A 16061-nucleotide genomic window follows, 5' to 3' on the forward strand; every position below is an offset into this window, starting at 1 on the left:
GGCGTGGCCAATGTAATTAAGGGCGTGGCTTAAAAACATGTGAGCTTAACATCTATGCGGAGCATAGTGTGCCGCCAGACTGGTATTTTGCTGTTTCTGTCTTTGCATCCAGATATATGATACAACAAGTAACATCATACTTATAACAAGTCAGGACTATTGGCTTTGTCAAATGTTGTTTGTTGCATAAGATAAATAAGAAGCAACTATGGCTTGTATATAATAATGAAAGAGCTTCCACTTTAAGCCCTGGTGACACCATGACAATGTTGCTGCTCCTGAGTTTCAAAAAGAGAAGGGAAATCCAGAGAGAAAACGACTCGCTTTAACCCCTTCCACACGGGGCTAATTCCCCCGTGGTGTGGGGGGTGAGGGGCGCCGATGCACAATGAGCATCAGGTTTGACAGAGTCCCCCCATGAAGAAGCAGTTAGCAAGGGAGTCTCCCCCCCCCCACCACAGGGATGCTGGGGATCATGTCGTAAAAAGGGAAGCTGCCTGACAAAGGGCAGCAGAGATGGCAGAACCAGCATAAACCTCAATTCGACCATGAGAAGGCATCTGAATGCCTAGCACAGTAGGGAAGAGACCGAAAAACGGACAGAGGGGTTTTTCAGCACAGCTTCATCATCCTATACATGGCAATTTGCAGATCAACGTGTGAAAACTTGAAATCAATATGGAACAATCCTTCCATAGTCCAATGGAGAATTGAAAAGGATCAAAACTGGGTAGAATAGCATGGTCGTTGAAGGAGATGTCATTCGCGAAGTTCATGATATCCTCCTTGGGCTTATTTCCAAAAGAGGAAGAAGAATGGCAGTTTAGGCTTATCCTATGTGGAATGAGTGTCGTGGAATGATGACATCGACCCAATTAGTCCTCAGTCCAGTACGCATGCTTAGACATGGCCATTGACCCAGTAAGGGCAACAGAGGAAGGGGCAGAGATGGCCAACACAGATGATGGATTGCCATTTCGTCTCCTGATAGTCCAACCTGACAGTGTCAAATTCATGAGTTTTCAATTTGAAGGGCAATAATACTATGACCATTGTTTCCTGATGAACAAGTGACTTGTTCATACTTTGAAATGTTTTGCATGTTCCTTGAGTGGCAGTACACAGGTCATACCCATTACCGAGGGCTCTGGAAACAGTGTGCCACCGATGGGAGGAGGTCATCCTGTTTGCACAACATTTACAGTAACATTCTTTGTGGCATACAGGGTCAGCGAGGTGACCACCCCATCGAAGACCTGAACAGGCGAGTCCTTCATTATAACAGACAATGTGTGGGTGGAAGAATGATACATGATACAGGGATTTAGGACATCAAAACAGACCAGCTAGGGAAAATCCGGATTAGCTGCTTAGATTGCATAACAGAACTACAGGTATGCCTGGTTTGGCTGCAGTGAGTTTACTTTGAGATCCAACCAGTGGGCGAGGGATCACTGTTTAAGCATACCAGTTCAGACAGAAAATGAGGTAGGCCATGGAAGCAACGTGCATGCCACCATCAGTGTAGGGCACACACTAATTTTAGGTCAGGGCTGCCACTGCGGCAAAGCGATGCAGTTTCGACGATGAAGTAATCAGATGGAATTCAGAAGCATTCTGGCCATACATTAGTGAGAGGAAGTAAAAAAAACAATGCACCCTGTGTTTGTCTTCATGACACACAAAATACAAGGAACTGGAAAGACGGTGGCATGGATTGTGGGCCACTCCGATTTATTGCAAGCCCGGCAGTGGGTCAGGGGAAGAAAACAAATTGGGGACGTATGGATGGGTGACACTCAGATAAAGTGGTATTGGTATGCAGTAATGAAGTGAGGTCACCTCATTCCAGAAATCAAAAAGTAACCTGGAAACACCCACCTCCTTGACACACTAGAAATCCATCACAGAGGTGACGACCTGCGGGGGAAAAAGAAGAAAGAACCTACTGAATGCCATGACAAGCGATCCTATTACACTAGCAATGAACATTGGTAGAGCCACAATAACACGGTCAGAGGTTGTGCCCAGTTTTTGTGTGTATATTTTTATTGAGAAGTACTTGTCAATATATAAACAATACATAAAAAAAGGATTAATCAATAACTCAAATTATGGCTACAGAGTAAAATACTATGAAATATTAACTCAGATTTCTAAACACAAACATCAAAATACAGATATCAATAGATACAATATCTGAGATATTCATAACAAAGCCAGCTGTCAGTTATATTGTATAAGGAAGACCTGGAAGGAAAACCTGGAAAGAAAGAAATCGGGACGGTTGACAAGTGAGCAGGTGATGTAGATAGTATACAATACGTATTAAACTATTGATCATAGATAGTTAGAAGATCGTAGAGATAATATCATACACATCCACAAGTATAACATTTCACATGGAGAAATTCCTGCTAAGTTAACAATGTCCAATAGCTGAATTGTGCCCGGGTTTGAATGGTGGTGAGCAGAGAAGTATAGCGCTGTAGAAAGATCAAGGAAGAAGCCGACAGTGTGAGTTGGAGAATTATTCAAGAGCACAGGCTTCAAGGCAATGCAGCACAGCTCGAATATTGTGCAAAGGACGGGGTACACCTCTAGGGCGTAGGCATTGATGTGTTCATTTTAAAGATTACAGGGATATTGGAGCTGCTTTGCTGCAAATAGGACAGGAAAGGGGCAAGTGCAAAGGTAAAGGAGAGCTTCAGCCAATGTGAGCACTTCAGTGGCCCGGCGAGAGAGAGAGACGGTCTGCCCACAAACAAAGCAATGGACAAGGGCCACACGAACGGTCCAATAATACAGTCTTCCCTTGTCCATGGGCCTTGGGATGCCAAATGTTAGAGCCGGTTGCCACAAAGACATTCAAGGTGGGTGCGGCCTGGGTATGGCACGTGCAGCTCCAGTACGGCTGAGGCCCTGAACTAAGATGGCAGCAACTGAAACCCAGAATCCCGACAGCCGTCGACACTGACGAAAGATGGAAAGGTAAATCAAAACACATGATAACCAGTGATTTTCATGATCCTATGAGGGGTAATGATGAAGAGAAATTAAAGCTGTGCTATTGAAGTCAACCTGTGCGTGGACTGGACTGTTATTAAAAGTAGAGCAGTGTAAATGTCCACTTGCGAGTGGAAAGAAGCTACTTCATAAACTGCTGCCAGTTAAACCCTACAACGTCTCAGGGTGCTCTGGGTGAAAGCAGAGAGCTTGAGTGAACCAAGCGCATGGGCAACAGGCCTTCTCTGTAAAAAAAAACCCACTGCACTGTTAGTGTTAAAAGTGATTTAAAGGTGTCGTAGCTTGGAGGCGGCTCTGTTCTGAAGATAATAAGATTCATTTGCTAACTCAATTCAATTGCTTGTTACTTTTCTCGAGTGTAAAGTGTAAGTTCCCCACCAAGCATCACACCCCCATCCATTTTTATTGCAGTCTGGAATCAGCGGGTCTCACGCAGCAACCATTGCTGCCTTCTGGCGCCTGCTTTATGCTCAGTGTTTCAGAGAGTGTGTGAAAGTAAAACAATTGTGTTATTTTCCTTCAGACAGAATGCCAGCTGCAGAACGTGCCCCCTGCCTTGTTCTGAACAGAAACCCACTTCTCCTGCATATCCATTTTTTCACACCATGCTCCCCCGGTTTCTGCCACAGGCGTGCTCTCGGGTTGCCTCTGCTTGGTAGTGTATTTTCCTCTAGTCCGTATCCTCTGCAGAAGGTGTGTTCTCCAGTCTCTGCAGCAGGTGTGTCCACCCAGCCATTACAGGAGACATGCCTGCCCTCTCCGCCCTCTGCAGCTGTCCGCCTGTAGCCCTGGCCAGTAATTCTCAGTAGCTGAGTTGGTGCCTCCATTCCGCCGCAGCATTCATGCCCCCTCGCTAATCCAGATGTGCCCCCATTGGCCAATCCACAGTCCTGTCAGATGCTTTGATGTGACCTGGGTCACTAATGTCACGTGGGCCCCTCTTGTTGCTCTTTAAAAAACAATGTTCTGGGTCATATTTGAGGCAGTTCGAGTATACAACGCTGTCTGGAGGTGACTTGACTGCATTATAATGCATATATAAAAAGCGTGTTTGTGTAATATATAAGAATGTTTATCTGCGGCTCCGTGGAGTCCTGAACGCCCCGGCTGCTGGGCCCTTGTGAGACCCTGCTATTCTCCTCAGTCTCTGCAGCTGGCGTCCCTCGGAATCCTAGATGGACAGCAGGTGTGCCTCCTCTGGTGATTGCTACAGGTGTGCCCGTACCACTTACGCCCCACCTTGTTCAGTCTCGGCCCACGCAGCTGCAGCTCACCCCTATTCCCTGCCCCCCCCCTCCTCCGCCAGTGCAGCAAGTGAGCACCTTCCGGTGCGTACACGCAGCTGAGCTCTTGACATGCGTGAGCTGCTTCAGCACATTTTCCCCAGACTGTGCTGTTTACTTTCCGTGATGCGGCTAACGAGGGCCCGGAGCAGTCGACAAGAGCTCCAGTTATCTTCAGAGACAGGAAATGAAAGGAGGGTGTGTGTTGAGGTGACAGAAGTAGGGTAGCGTGTGGGAGAGAAGAACTGAGACTGAGGAATTCAGGGGAAGAAAAGAACTGTGTGGAGTTGGGCAGGCGGCCCACATTTGGGATGATGCAGAAAGAGGATTAACTGTGGGATGGAGAAATGAATGATGGGAGAGGGGCATATAGAAAGACCCAATGGATAGTAAGAGCAGGGGAGAGGATGCCGGACGAAGGAGAGAAGGGGAGAGAAAGAAAGGAGGGGACTGAAAAGTTGCACTAGAGATTCAGTGAGAAGGGAGGTGAGGAGGGTGTGGGAAGCAGGGAAATATATTTGGAGAAATAGAAGCGATAAAAGAGGGATAAATAAGGTCTGAGATACATTTACAGGCTACTCATGTGGGTGGCACAATCAGTGCTGCTGACCTATTAGTAGCATTTGATTTACAGGCCCTGGGTGCACATAGTGCACAGTACTGGGGACTTAGTAGTAAATCAAATAAGCCAATCATGGAAACACCAATCCATAATAAGTATTTACCCAGTTTACCCACTTTAGCACTGATTAGCAGTAGTTAAGTGCCCAGAGTCCTCAAACCAACAAAAACATCATCAAAAACAGGAGGATAGACAGCAATAAGTCGAAGGGTTAACCAGCTGAAAAGGCCAGGTCTAACAACCCCCATCCACTGAGTTGATGCATACAGTAATTGGGCCAAAATGAGCCCCTCACATACGCAACTCCCAGTGCCACTGCACCTGCTGCACTATTGATAGCTAAGTGCCTGGTAGAGGAAGAAGGTAGGTAGAAAGGGTGGTGGAATGAAGTTGGGAGAATGGAGGGGGAAGGAAGGCAGGAGAATAGAGAGGGCACAGGGATAGAGTATGCATATTGGTCTACTGAATAAGAAAACGGAGATGAAAGGGGATGTAAAGAGGAGAATGAAAGCAAGACTAATAGAGGTGTGGAAAGTTGGAGCGAGGACAATAGCAACAGAGTAACAGGTGAAAAAAGAGGAATAGGAAAAGAGGAGGAGCAGAATCAAGAGCTGCAGGCAGTGATGGGCAGGAGAAATTGGATTAGAAGCAGGGAGGAGCTGAAGAAGCATAGAAAAAAAGAGGAGTGAGGAAAACTGAAGAATAATGAATAGTTGGAGGGGCAGAGTAAGGAGAATAGAAGAGTTGCAAAAGTAAGGAAAATAATTAAGGAAGGAAGCGACAGACAACTGAAAAAGTATAATGGCGGAGCAGAGAGCAGACACGAGACCTGTGAGTAATGAAATTAAAGGGAAAATGAAGGAACAGCAAAGAGGATGTATGGAAATAAAAGAGGAAAAAGATTAAGGGTGATCTATAAGAGGGAGAAGCTGAATGAAGGATGGAAGTCGGAACTGAAAGGGAGGAGTGTGGAGGTGAATGGATGTGTGCAGAGATTGAAAGAGGAACATGTGTTGGTTATTAAAGGCAGGGGTGGCTGGTACCCTTTGTAAGTGGTGGGGCGAGTGAAGTGTCCCACCACTTCCCAAAAAACAAAATAAAACCCCCCTCCTTCCAAAAACCCAAAGTAAACCAACCCTCACTCCAAAACCCCAAACTAAAATTCCCCTCCCTCCAAAAGTCCAAATAAAAACATAACACTAACAGGGCTGGACTGGCCGTAGCAGGCACCAGGCATTTCCCCGGGGGCTGCCATGGTGGGGGCTGGTTTTGTGGCCCTCGGGGGCCGTTTTTGTTACTGGGGGCCGGCAACATCAGCCCCTGGTAACAATATCGTCCGAAACCGGCCCTAACAAACAGCTTGGCCGCACTCCCCCTCAAGCCCATGTGGTCCGGCCGAGCAGTTTGCCAGGACTGGTTCCGGTTCCCAATCCGGCCCTGATTACACTATCTACAAAATAAAACACAACCACTACACTTGTATGCATTATGCATATAAAATAAAATGCCACCTACCCATGGGCTGCTTCTGGGTGTTCTTCTCCTTCTCTGATGCATGAAAAGCTTCCCTAACCCATCCAGATGCTGCTCATATCCTGTTAACCATCATGAGAAAAGTGCCTAGATTGGATGGAGTGCGCTGGCTAGACGCTCCTTCAGGCCCTGGAGGCCTGTGGCTCTCCTCAAAACAGCTGTCTCAAAACAGCTGGGTGGAGAGCTTCAAAGTGCGCTGGTCACTTTGGCTGTGCAAAACAGCCAGCCAAAGTGACATGTGCACTTTAGAGCATTTAGTCAGCCCTGCTTCAGTCATCTTCTGATGCCATTCATCAGCAGAGAACACACGCAGGATGTCCCTGGGTTCAAACCTGGCGTTGCCGCAGTGCGCGGTGCGCCGGTCAAAATAACATGGCACTGAAATCCTCCTTTGCCATTTAATTTTTTTTGTGTGGCTTGCAGTGGGCGGGGGTGACGCTACCCCACCCTCGAGAAGAAACCGCCGCTGTTTAACAGGAAGTCCTCTCTCCACTAAGTCTTACTTTTCGTTGTCACTGTGTTTGAGTATATGGTGGTGAGTGCATGTTGGAAATGGGGAGATTGACATGAGCTGTAACTATTCTTAGACCATTTTCCCTGGACCAGGCTATACTTAAGCTGTGTGGTCTACTTCCGAACCTAGATCACTAGTCAAGGTGGCGGGGGAAAGAAGAGACACAATGTGTGTAACATCCCTGCAGGAAACCAGCTTTATAAGGTTTGAGAGAGACAAGCCCCATCTCCATATGAGCTCTGGCTCCGTTCCACGAAGCCAAAGCACTCTAATGCCTAATAATTAACTGGTTTCTGTAAGAAATACATGGCTTACTCGTGGCAGCTTGTCAGAAGCATGAAAATGCAAGTGGTATACATGCTTCAATGGCAAAACATTACAGATAAGAAATAAATGACTTAAAATTCCAAATCAACTTACTACAAATGAGAAAATGTTAATAAAAAAGTGAAAGAAAATTGAAGAGAATCCACTGGAGGCATCGGAATTTATTGTAAAAACAAAAACCAATTAGAACTTAGAAAAAGTAAGGACGTCAAAGCTCCTTAGCGTGTCAAGTCTGGAAGATGTAATCCAACATGACACAGCAAGTTTGGATAATTCTTTTTTTCCAAGGGCCTGAAATAGTCTCATATTTTGACAATCAAGATTTCTAAGTGGGTAGGCACTTGCATTTCACCATTTTCAGGGAGGTTTGTCACATTGTCCTGTTCCTCCGGAGATAAAAATAAAACAACTAATACTTTTTCTGTTGACCCAGAAGGATCTACTATTTTACGAAAGGTTGTTTTGGATCCAGTCATATGTTCACGTTGAAGGAAAGTTCCCTACATTTCTAATTTAAGTTCACAGCAAAGTGTCCAGTTAAACTAGTTCCCCCTAGCAAGGCAAATTCCCTAAGTCCATAGGGCCTTCTCGCCCATACACAAAGAAGGAGTTTCTCAAGCACAGGCTGACAAAATGTTCTGTACAATTGGTGTATTGGTTTTCTGCAAGGCATCCTCAAACCCCTCTATCTGCAGCATCCCGTGCACTCTCCATCTTCAAGAGAGACATTCCACAAAGCCAACCGATTCCAATGGCATGACCTGGATGAGTAATTCCTTGAGGGTCACAAAGAGTTTAGCACCACTAGCTATGTAGTGAAGCACTGGATTTAGAGATTCAAACCAGAGACATCTCACTCAACCCACAAGTAGGGAGCTATCGGGAAGTTATTTTATCTTGATCTGGTCTAGACAGTGAAAGGGTGAAACCAGTATGAAAATCATGATGACCCATTAGTATAATAAATTTTTTCGCCCATTATGTTTCCCAAAGTTACCCAGTTCCTGTTTTTGGGATATTGTTTATGACAAAATTTACTACAGAATCCTTTGTGGCATCTCATGAGAAGACCTTGCAAAAAAGACTTTCCAGAAATGTTTTGTAAAGAGTATGCTGAGTTTAAATAATTCTTGCGGTATCGTAACAAGGTCTTCGTTTCTGAAGATTGTTTATACTTAAGGGTCTCCATCTTCCAAGTTTAATCTACTGGAGTCTTAAGGCCAAAGTTATTCTGTAAATTGATCAGGGCATGAGTTCATACACAACCGAAACCAATAGTACAGTTGGAGATTCAAGGGAGGATTCTAGCTTGAGTCAGAAAGTAGACTGTCCTGGATTCCGTTCTGTACGTGTAAGATAAAAAAAAAGTGTACTCCTATTTGGTAGAGTGGAAAAGTCTCCAAGAGTGATCTAATATTAAGTAAGGGAGCTCTCCCCTATCAGTAGTATTTTGAAAACCTGGTCATCCCAACCAGTCTAGCATCAGATCTGCTGTTAAGTTCCAGTCTCCTCCAATCATAACTTCTCTATGTCCAATTTCTGTGAGGATCCTGTCTGGGCTAGGAATACATTTGCCGGTATTGGGCAAATAGACGGAACCAATTCCCAGTTTGTGTTTATGGAGAACAAATTTAACAAAGACATAAAAGCCCGCCTGGTCTGCCCAAGTTTCAGTATTCTCGCTGGTAAGTTTTTGTAGATTAGGCTAGCTACCACTTTGTTCCTGAAACTTCGAGTATCCAAAGCATTTGGAGCATTTGAGGTGTTAACATTGGATGCTGCTATCATTTTGCCAACTCAGTTGCAGCGCAGGTTGTCTGCTTCTGCCAGTGATACATGGGTCGCTTGTGGTAGAGCTGTGGCTTGTTTCATGGACCAGAGGTGGAAAATACATTGTTATCTCTTGACGGAATTGGTGAGGCCATTCACGTTGAGAGACCAGAGTGAGAGGGCCTTAGTTCTGGACATTCCTAAGACAGTGAGCCATATACTACAGCTCTAGGCTAGTGATCTAATACGGATGGAGGAGTTAGCAGTAGGTTTGTATATCTGAAACATGTATCTAAAGTAGGGTGGCCAGGCCGTAGTTGTGAAATCTAAAAGATTTGGGCACTACAGAACACTAACCTTTCCCTGCTTTATAAGAGTGGAAACCCTCCAGAAAGTCCATGGGTTGTACTGTGAAACTAAAATTATGAGACCAATAAGTCAGTTACATATTGATCAATATTGAAATCCATAAACATTGCTCAGGGTAATAGTTCTATAGAAGATTTGTCTGCATTATGTGATGATGTTACAGAACATTAGCTACCAGGCCCTGAGCTGAGATTTGGCTTTCTCTGTGTCTTGAGAGTGATCGTCTCCATGAGGGGGATTCGCTAGTATAATATTTGTGTCGAGTTGTAGAGAGCCAGGTGATGACTTGGAGAGGTTCAGCGTGACTTGAAGCGGATCTGTCAAGGAATCACTTCCTCCATGCAAGGACGGCGACACTTCTATTGGATGGTGACAGTTTGCTATTTCCAAGAATGATTTTAGTTCCTGGGGATCTGTAAAATCTTGTGTTCTTTCGTCGTCCCCATCATACCCTCCGGACCTATGAGGCCACAATTAAATTCACACTGTTTTAGCACTGGATGAAGAGCAAGACGTTTTCTGTGGGTCACACTGATCTCATAAGAGAATTCAGCAGCACATGATAGTCTGGAGGCCCTGTAGGTACTACAAAGACCATGTTGGTATGCTGTTTGCAAGTTAAATCTCATATGCTGGTGGCGGAGGAGGTACATTATTTTCGGTCTTTGGGAATCACTGGTCAAGCTTTTCCTCAATTGTAGTCCATTTGCCTGTTGGAATTTGAGGGGCTGATGGAAATCAACCTCGGGCAATTTGGGAATAAAGTTGGAAAAACCCTACAAATTATCTCCTTCTTTTGTTTCAGGGAGGCCATATCACTGCACCTTGTCCCTTCTACTGCAGTATTCTATGTCTGTCAGTTTCTTTAGGCTGCCAAACATCCATATTCTACTCAAGAATTTCATCAACCTTTTTTCTAGGACAGTGAGGCCAATTTCAGAGATGCCATGTTGGGTTGTGAAGAATAACAGTTCTGTATACTACGATTACAACTCCCTGATAGACTCTAGCAAAGAGGATTTCACAATAGTAATGGAGGCATTAATGTCTTTAAGCTCAAGCATTGAAGTGTCCAGTGTTATTGTTGCCATATTTGAATTAGAAGACGTGGGGCTTTGTTTGTCTCTTGTTAATAGCTCTGAAAAAGACAGCTGTCTAGAAGTCGTATGTTTTGATACAGATCTGATCTGGATATATTTGGAGGGCTAATCAAATGACCTTTCAGACCCCCTCTGACTAGTAATGCTAAAATAAGGTGAGAACCAGTTTAGAATACCACCACATATAGTGTTCTTGTTGATTGTTTCTGTCATTTATTGTCTTGGCAGGGTACAGTATCTAAACGTCCTCACTAGGTGGTAGTAGGGTGCTGCATGAGTTTCCTTATGGAGCAAAGAAGAAAGTCACCTGGTGGCGGTGATCAGGTGCTGTAAATATAGACCCCAGCAAGACCCAAAATTGCAGGTGCATGGTTTTGCTGTTATTGTCATTTGTTGCTGGCAGTGTAGGTATGGAATGCTCCGTTAGCCTTCTGTGCATTTGCGCTAATGCACACGATTAGCTGCAGGGTGATGAGGGCTGTGTTTCATGATAGAGCATAAGAGAGGCGGCTTGCACATCCAGCTCACGATGGCAGTTCCGGCACCTCTCAGAATGGCCTGGTTGTGCCGTTTCTCCCTGTGTGGGTGGCTAAAGGAAAGTGGTGCTTCAGAATTCTAAGGAGTTCAGCAGCTGTGAGTAGGAATTGTTGAGTGTTTTCTCTCTGGAGCCGGTAGATATAGGGCACGTGGTCCAATATCAACCTTACCGCACCGTAGTACTATAGTAGCTCTTCAAATTTCAATGCCCAACAATTTAATCTGTGAGGACCATGTCAGGTATGTCCTGTAATGGTCAAGGTTGCTCCATAAATTAAGGATGCGGTGCAGCTCATTGCAGAGCTCACTAGAAGGTGGGCATATTGGTACATGGCCAAGATCTTCCCATAACGTTTTTTTCATATTGTTTGTTGTTGCTTTTTTTTTAGCTATTTTGGTACTGCTAAATGCTCTGCAGATTTTCACGAAGTTACACCTATCTGCTATTAGGCATAGCTACTGGGAGTTGATCTTTTGTTTAATTTATTGTTAAATTTGCCTGGACCTAAGTTGTTAATGGCTTTAATATTTGTGGTGGACTACCATCTAACCCACTTATTAATTCACTATCTTACATTACATAAGGCGCTCCAAGGAACAAAGAGACTGGCGCTGTTAGACTGTCAGAGGAAAAATCTGCTCATTGCTTTCAGGTTGCTAATAGTCGTCATAAAGCTGTCTTCTAGGACGAAAGGCATTGTGGTATAACCCTACACAATTATGTCAAGGTGCAGCCCCCCTTTAATCGACTGAAACAGCTGCTGTGCTGAAAGAAGTTCATGCACAACAGCTTGCTCACAGCTCACAACTAATGGTCAATGAAGACTTGCAAAACATCATGTCCTGCAACGACACAGTATTACGCCATGTGTGCTATTGTGGCACATTCCATTTAGTTGAAGTGAATCTGATACTTGGCCAATGGAAAGCATTCCACACATGGACAGAAAGTGATGCTGTCATCACCCCTAAGAACTGGTTGTCTTGATGCCCAAAGAATGTCAATCTCTCCTTTCAGTGACTGCAATAATGATTAAGTCTATTCATGCTAATCAATTCCGAGTGACATGGGGAACGTTAATTACCCACTTTACAATGTACAAGACAAATTGGCAGGTGATTATGGCTACTCATCCTCTACCAGAGCGTACTTTATATTGAAAAAAACTATCAGGCAGCAACAGAAGTGAGTGGATAAATTACTGTGAAGGCTATCGGCCTTCAGATGAATTTTACACACATTATGATCACTGTATATGTCGCCCCTAAAGTCTTCTGCTGGAGTGATGTATGGTATGGCTCTATTTAACATAAAAAATGGATTAAAAATCATTCACATGGAACGACTATGCATATCATCAGTCAAAGAATATTTGACGATCTTTTAAAATGGCACTGTATTTGCCTGATTTATTTCCAAATTTTTCTAAAAGTGGAATCTCAGTGATCAGAATTAAATCTTTTCAGGTATTGATATTAGAAGGATAACGTGAAATTCGCCTTTGTCAACGTTATAACGTTGTTTTAACGTTAGCCTTCTCTTGCAACGTATTTTTTAAAGTAAGTTTTCCTAGGGAAAGAATCACACCTACTTTTGGGGGCAAAATTATCTCGCAAAACATTATGGCGTGTGATAAATTTTTATTGTGGGACTTTTTACCCAAAACCAAAGCTCTATGAAAGTGACACATTTCACAACTTTGTGTTAGTGCAAAGCTCGCCACTTTACAACACTTATAACGCAATATTATAATTTGTCCAGCTGTAGTTTTTACCTGGAGAATTAGAAACGTTTGAAATGCAGGTGGTAGTAGTAATCTAAGATTTTTGTTTTAATAAAAAGTTGACTGGATAAAACTACTAGAATTATGACTGCAGGTGATTGCCAATTTGGAAATGAAGGTTTCATTTTCGCTGGTTGTCCTTTGTTTTTCTTATTTTTATCGCTCTACACTAATGAATGTGTTGTTCACAAATAGTACATTTAAAATATATTTATAGCATCAAAAGCTATTGTTTTCTCGCTTTTCATTTATGTTAAATGCGAACTAAGTCTCTCCAGATTGTAACATCAAGAATATTATTTATATGCAGTAATAATGAGATTTGATTTACTTTGATGAATTCAATTAGTATTAGAGAACATTTAATCGAGAAAAGGAAAGAGCAGTTGAATGGATTCATTTGTGATAGGTAGCTGTGCCTAGGAGAAATACAGACCGTCTTTTTATAGCTTTAAAATGACAGCCCCTGGTTGAAATGATTTACTCGCTTTTTATTTCTTTTTATATAATAATATTTGATTGTGGCTTGTTTGACTCTCCGTATTTAGTTTTGCATGCTGAGCTTGCCGTAATAAGGTTTAACTTCTTTAAAGACAGCTTTGATGACTGCATAGGCAGTCTTTAATCTTTGGCACATAAACCGTGGAGTGTAGGGAAGTGAGAGGGATGGGAAAGGCATAATGATAGAAAGGTGGAATGTTTGAAGCAATGCAAGCCGGAAGAGGTACGGTCTGTGGCGGCATGGGCTGCCCTGCCTTAGCAGGGAGTAGACTGAATTGCTTTGGTAAGACTGAGTGTGAGTCGCATTCCTGCAAGATCCAGAGTTCTTACTGCAAAGATTGAAGTACCCCGGAAGTTCTGGTTGTGTGAATCCTTGTGGGATTCACAGGCTGATTCCGGTCAGAATGACTGTGGACCACTGTCAGGAATGTTTGTTGCAGTGCCAGAACACACTCTCTAAGCCTCTTGTCTTTCTCTATTTGCAGTGACAGGCAGCCCAGAGTCGCGGGGAGTGCTACGGAAAATGAGCTACATGCTGGAGGTCATTATGAAGAGGATGGACATGCTGGCCCGGCTCGAGAACAGTAGTGAGTTGCGCAAAGTGGACGAGCTGGCACACTACTCCCTTGACAGGTCAGTGCATTGCTGAAGCTGACCCCTACTCCTGGCCAGTCATTCTGTTCAGGTATTGCACCACTCCCTGAACAAGTCATAACTTTTTAGGAGCGAGTCCACTAGTTCTTGGACAGTTCTGTATTTAAATGGATCTAGTCAATGGGACAGAGATGACCAGCCTCTTCCAATGACAGTGTTTTAGATCCACTGACAGATCACAATCTCTGCGCGAACACACCAAGGACAATATTTGAAAGAGTCTAATGGGCTGGACGTCATTCAGTGCACTCCTTAATCAATCATCCATGATAGGTTACATACACATGCTTTAATGTGAATGATATAAAAGAAAAACTGTCTCATGCAATCTACGCTACTCTGTTGCATACATACATAGGAGAGTGCCTAAGTTACCTGGTTAGAGGTTATATGGGTGACCTGGGTCATCCATTGCCAAGATGGGGACAATTTTAATAGAATCATCTCTCAAATGGACATTTACATGTCTTGTTTTGGGGCATATCTCTCACTAGGTGACTCGCTGCTAGATAAAAAGAGTGGGGTTGAAATACAGTCAATGGTAGATGCAGGTTTGATTGTCTCCGTGGTGGTCTACTAATCCCTGGGGTAGACCGGTGCTGTGTAGAATACAATCAACGACAAGCTCCTTGAAAAAAGTTTTCAGATGTGTCCAAACAAGGACTTACTACTATTCAGGCACCCATGTGTGGTTTAAGGCTCACAATTTGAACAGCTGTTACCAAAATGCCAGTTTCTAATATTTTTTTTATTGGATTTGCATAGAGCACATACTATGTAGGGGCCGTGGACCGAAGCCCATAGTCTGGCCTTCATCAGCAATCTTTGAGCAGATGTCATTGGAGTCTGTAGGCAGTGTTTATCAGTTAGAGGGAAGAACAAAAGGAGTGCCAGAGTGCGTACCTTCGGCTATGCAGGGATCCTTCACATTACTACCAATTTCAATGTATAGAGGGACAACAGATTCAAGGATGCTTGAAAAGTAGTAACCCATAGGAAAGACAGGCTGGTAGTAGGAAATGATTGTTTTGCAGGCAGGGCGTGGAAGGTGGGTGGGTGGGGGTGTGGGGAGTAGAGGTCCTGGCAGTGCATAATTTGATCCAGTGGTTTCTGGTGCTCGGCACCGGCACTTGATTGTAAACACTGGTTCCTATAATAGCCTGCCAGATGGCAGCGTTGTTTATCTAATTTTGTGAGGTGCATAACAACAGTTGTCTAATAATTAAATATAGCCTTATAGCCCGCCGTAGCGGGCTATACCGGCTATTAAAGGCCCGCTGAATCGTTAAAGGCCCGAGCCGAAGGCGAGGGACTTTAACGAAGCAGCGGGACTTTAATAGCCGGTATAGCCCTGCTACGAAGGGCTATAAGGCTATTAGAACATTCTGCCACTAGAGGGCAGAATGTTCTAACAAATTAAACAAGGGGTTCTCGAAGCTCGAGGGGATATAAATCCCCTCGAACTTCGAGAAGCCTTTGTAGAACATTGGAATGTTGCTCTGCGGGCCTTTACCGGCCCGTAGAAGCAGGGAGCACTCCATTGTCTGCAATGGAGCTCCCAACATTCCAATGTTCTAATATACATTACAATCACTATAACCTGCCAACCAAAGCTATAGGAATTGCTTAGGCGACATGTGCATTGTCACAGTTGTATGAGTGTGATGGTTGTTTGTGATGTTACTGTCATTGGCAGCTCTAATGGGGGAACTCGGTGGTGCAAGCTGAAGTGGCCTTCTGACTGGGACGCTGACACTTATTTGTTTACAAATTAATTACTGGATCCAAGCATCAACTTTCCCTTGGAATGGTAGCCAGTGTTCGGCTTCTGAGATTTTGTTACATATTTTGCATTGAAGTTCCACATAGATGCTGTTGTAGTAGTCCAGGCACAACATTATCCTGGCATGGCTAAAGATCACGTGGGAGGTGTATTGAGAGAACACCGAAATCGACCCTTGAGTAATGGATGACTCACTTTGCAATTGATCTGTGGTTCAAATATTAGGTTGGTGATAAAGACGATTCTCATGTCAATAA

General features: G+C 43.9%; 1 protein-coding gene across 2 annotated transcripts in view; it reads left to right on the forward strand.

The window, feature by feature from the left end:
- The window catches only part of MGAT5B (alpha-1,6-mannosylglycoprotein 6-beta-N-acetylglucosaminyltransferase B), a 793707-nt gene that overhangs the window by 309750 nt on the left and 467896 nt on the right, over window positions 1-16061 (forward strand). For both annotated transcript variants that reach the window (XM_078654621.1, XM_078654622.1), the window contains exon 3: window positions 13853-14000. In XM_078654621.1, coding sequence (XP_078510747.1) covers window positions 13853-14000 — 148 coding nt within the window. The remainder of the gene's footprint in view (window positions 1-13852; window positions 14001-16061) is intronic.

This window comes from Lissotriton helveticus, chromosome 7, assembly GCF_964261635.1.
Source record: "Lissotriton helveticus chromosome 7, aLisHel1.1, whole genome shotgun sequence".
Classification (NCBI taxonomy): domain Eukaryota; kingdom Metazoa; phylum Chordata; class Amphibia; order Caudata; family Salamandridae; genus Lissotriton; species Lissotriton helveticus.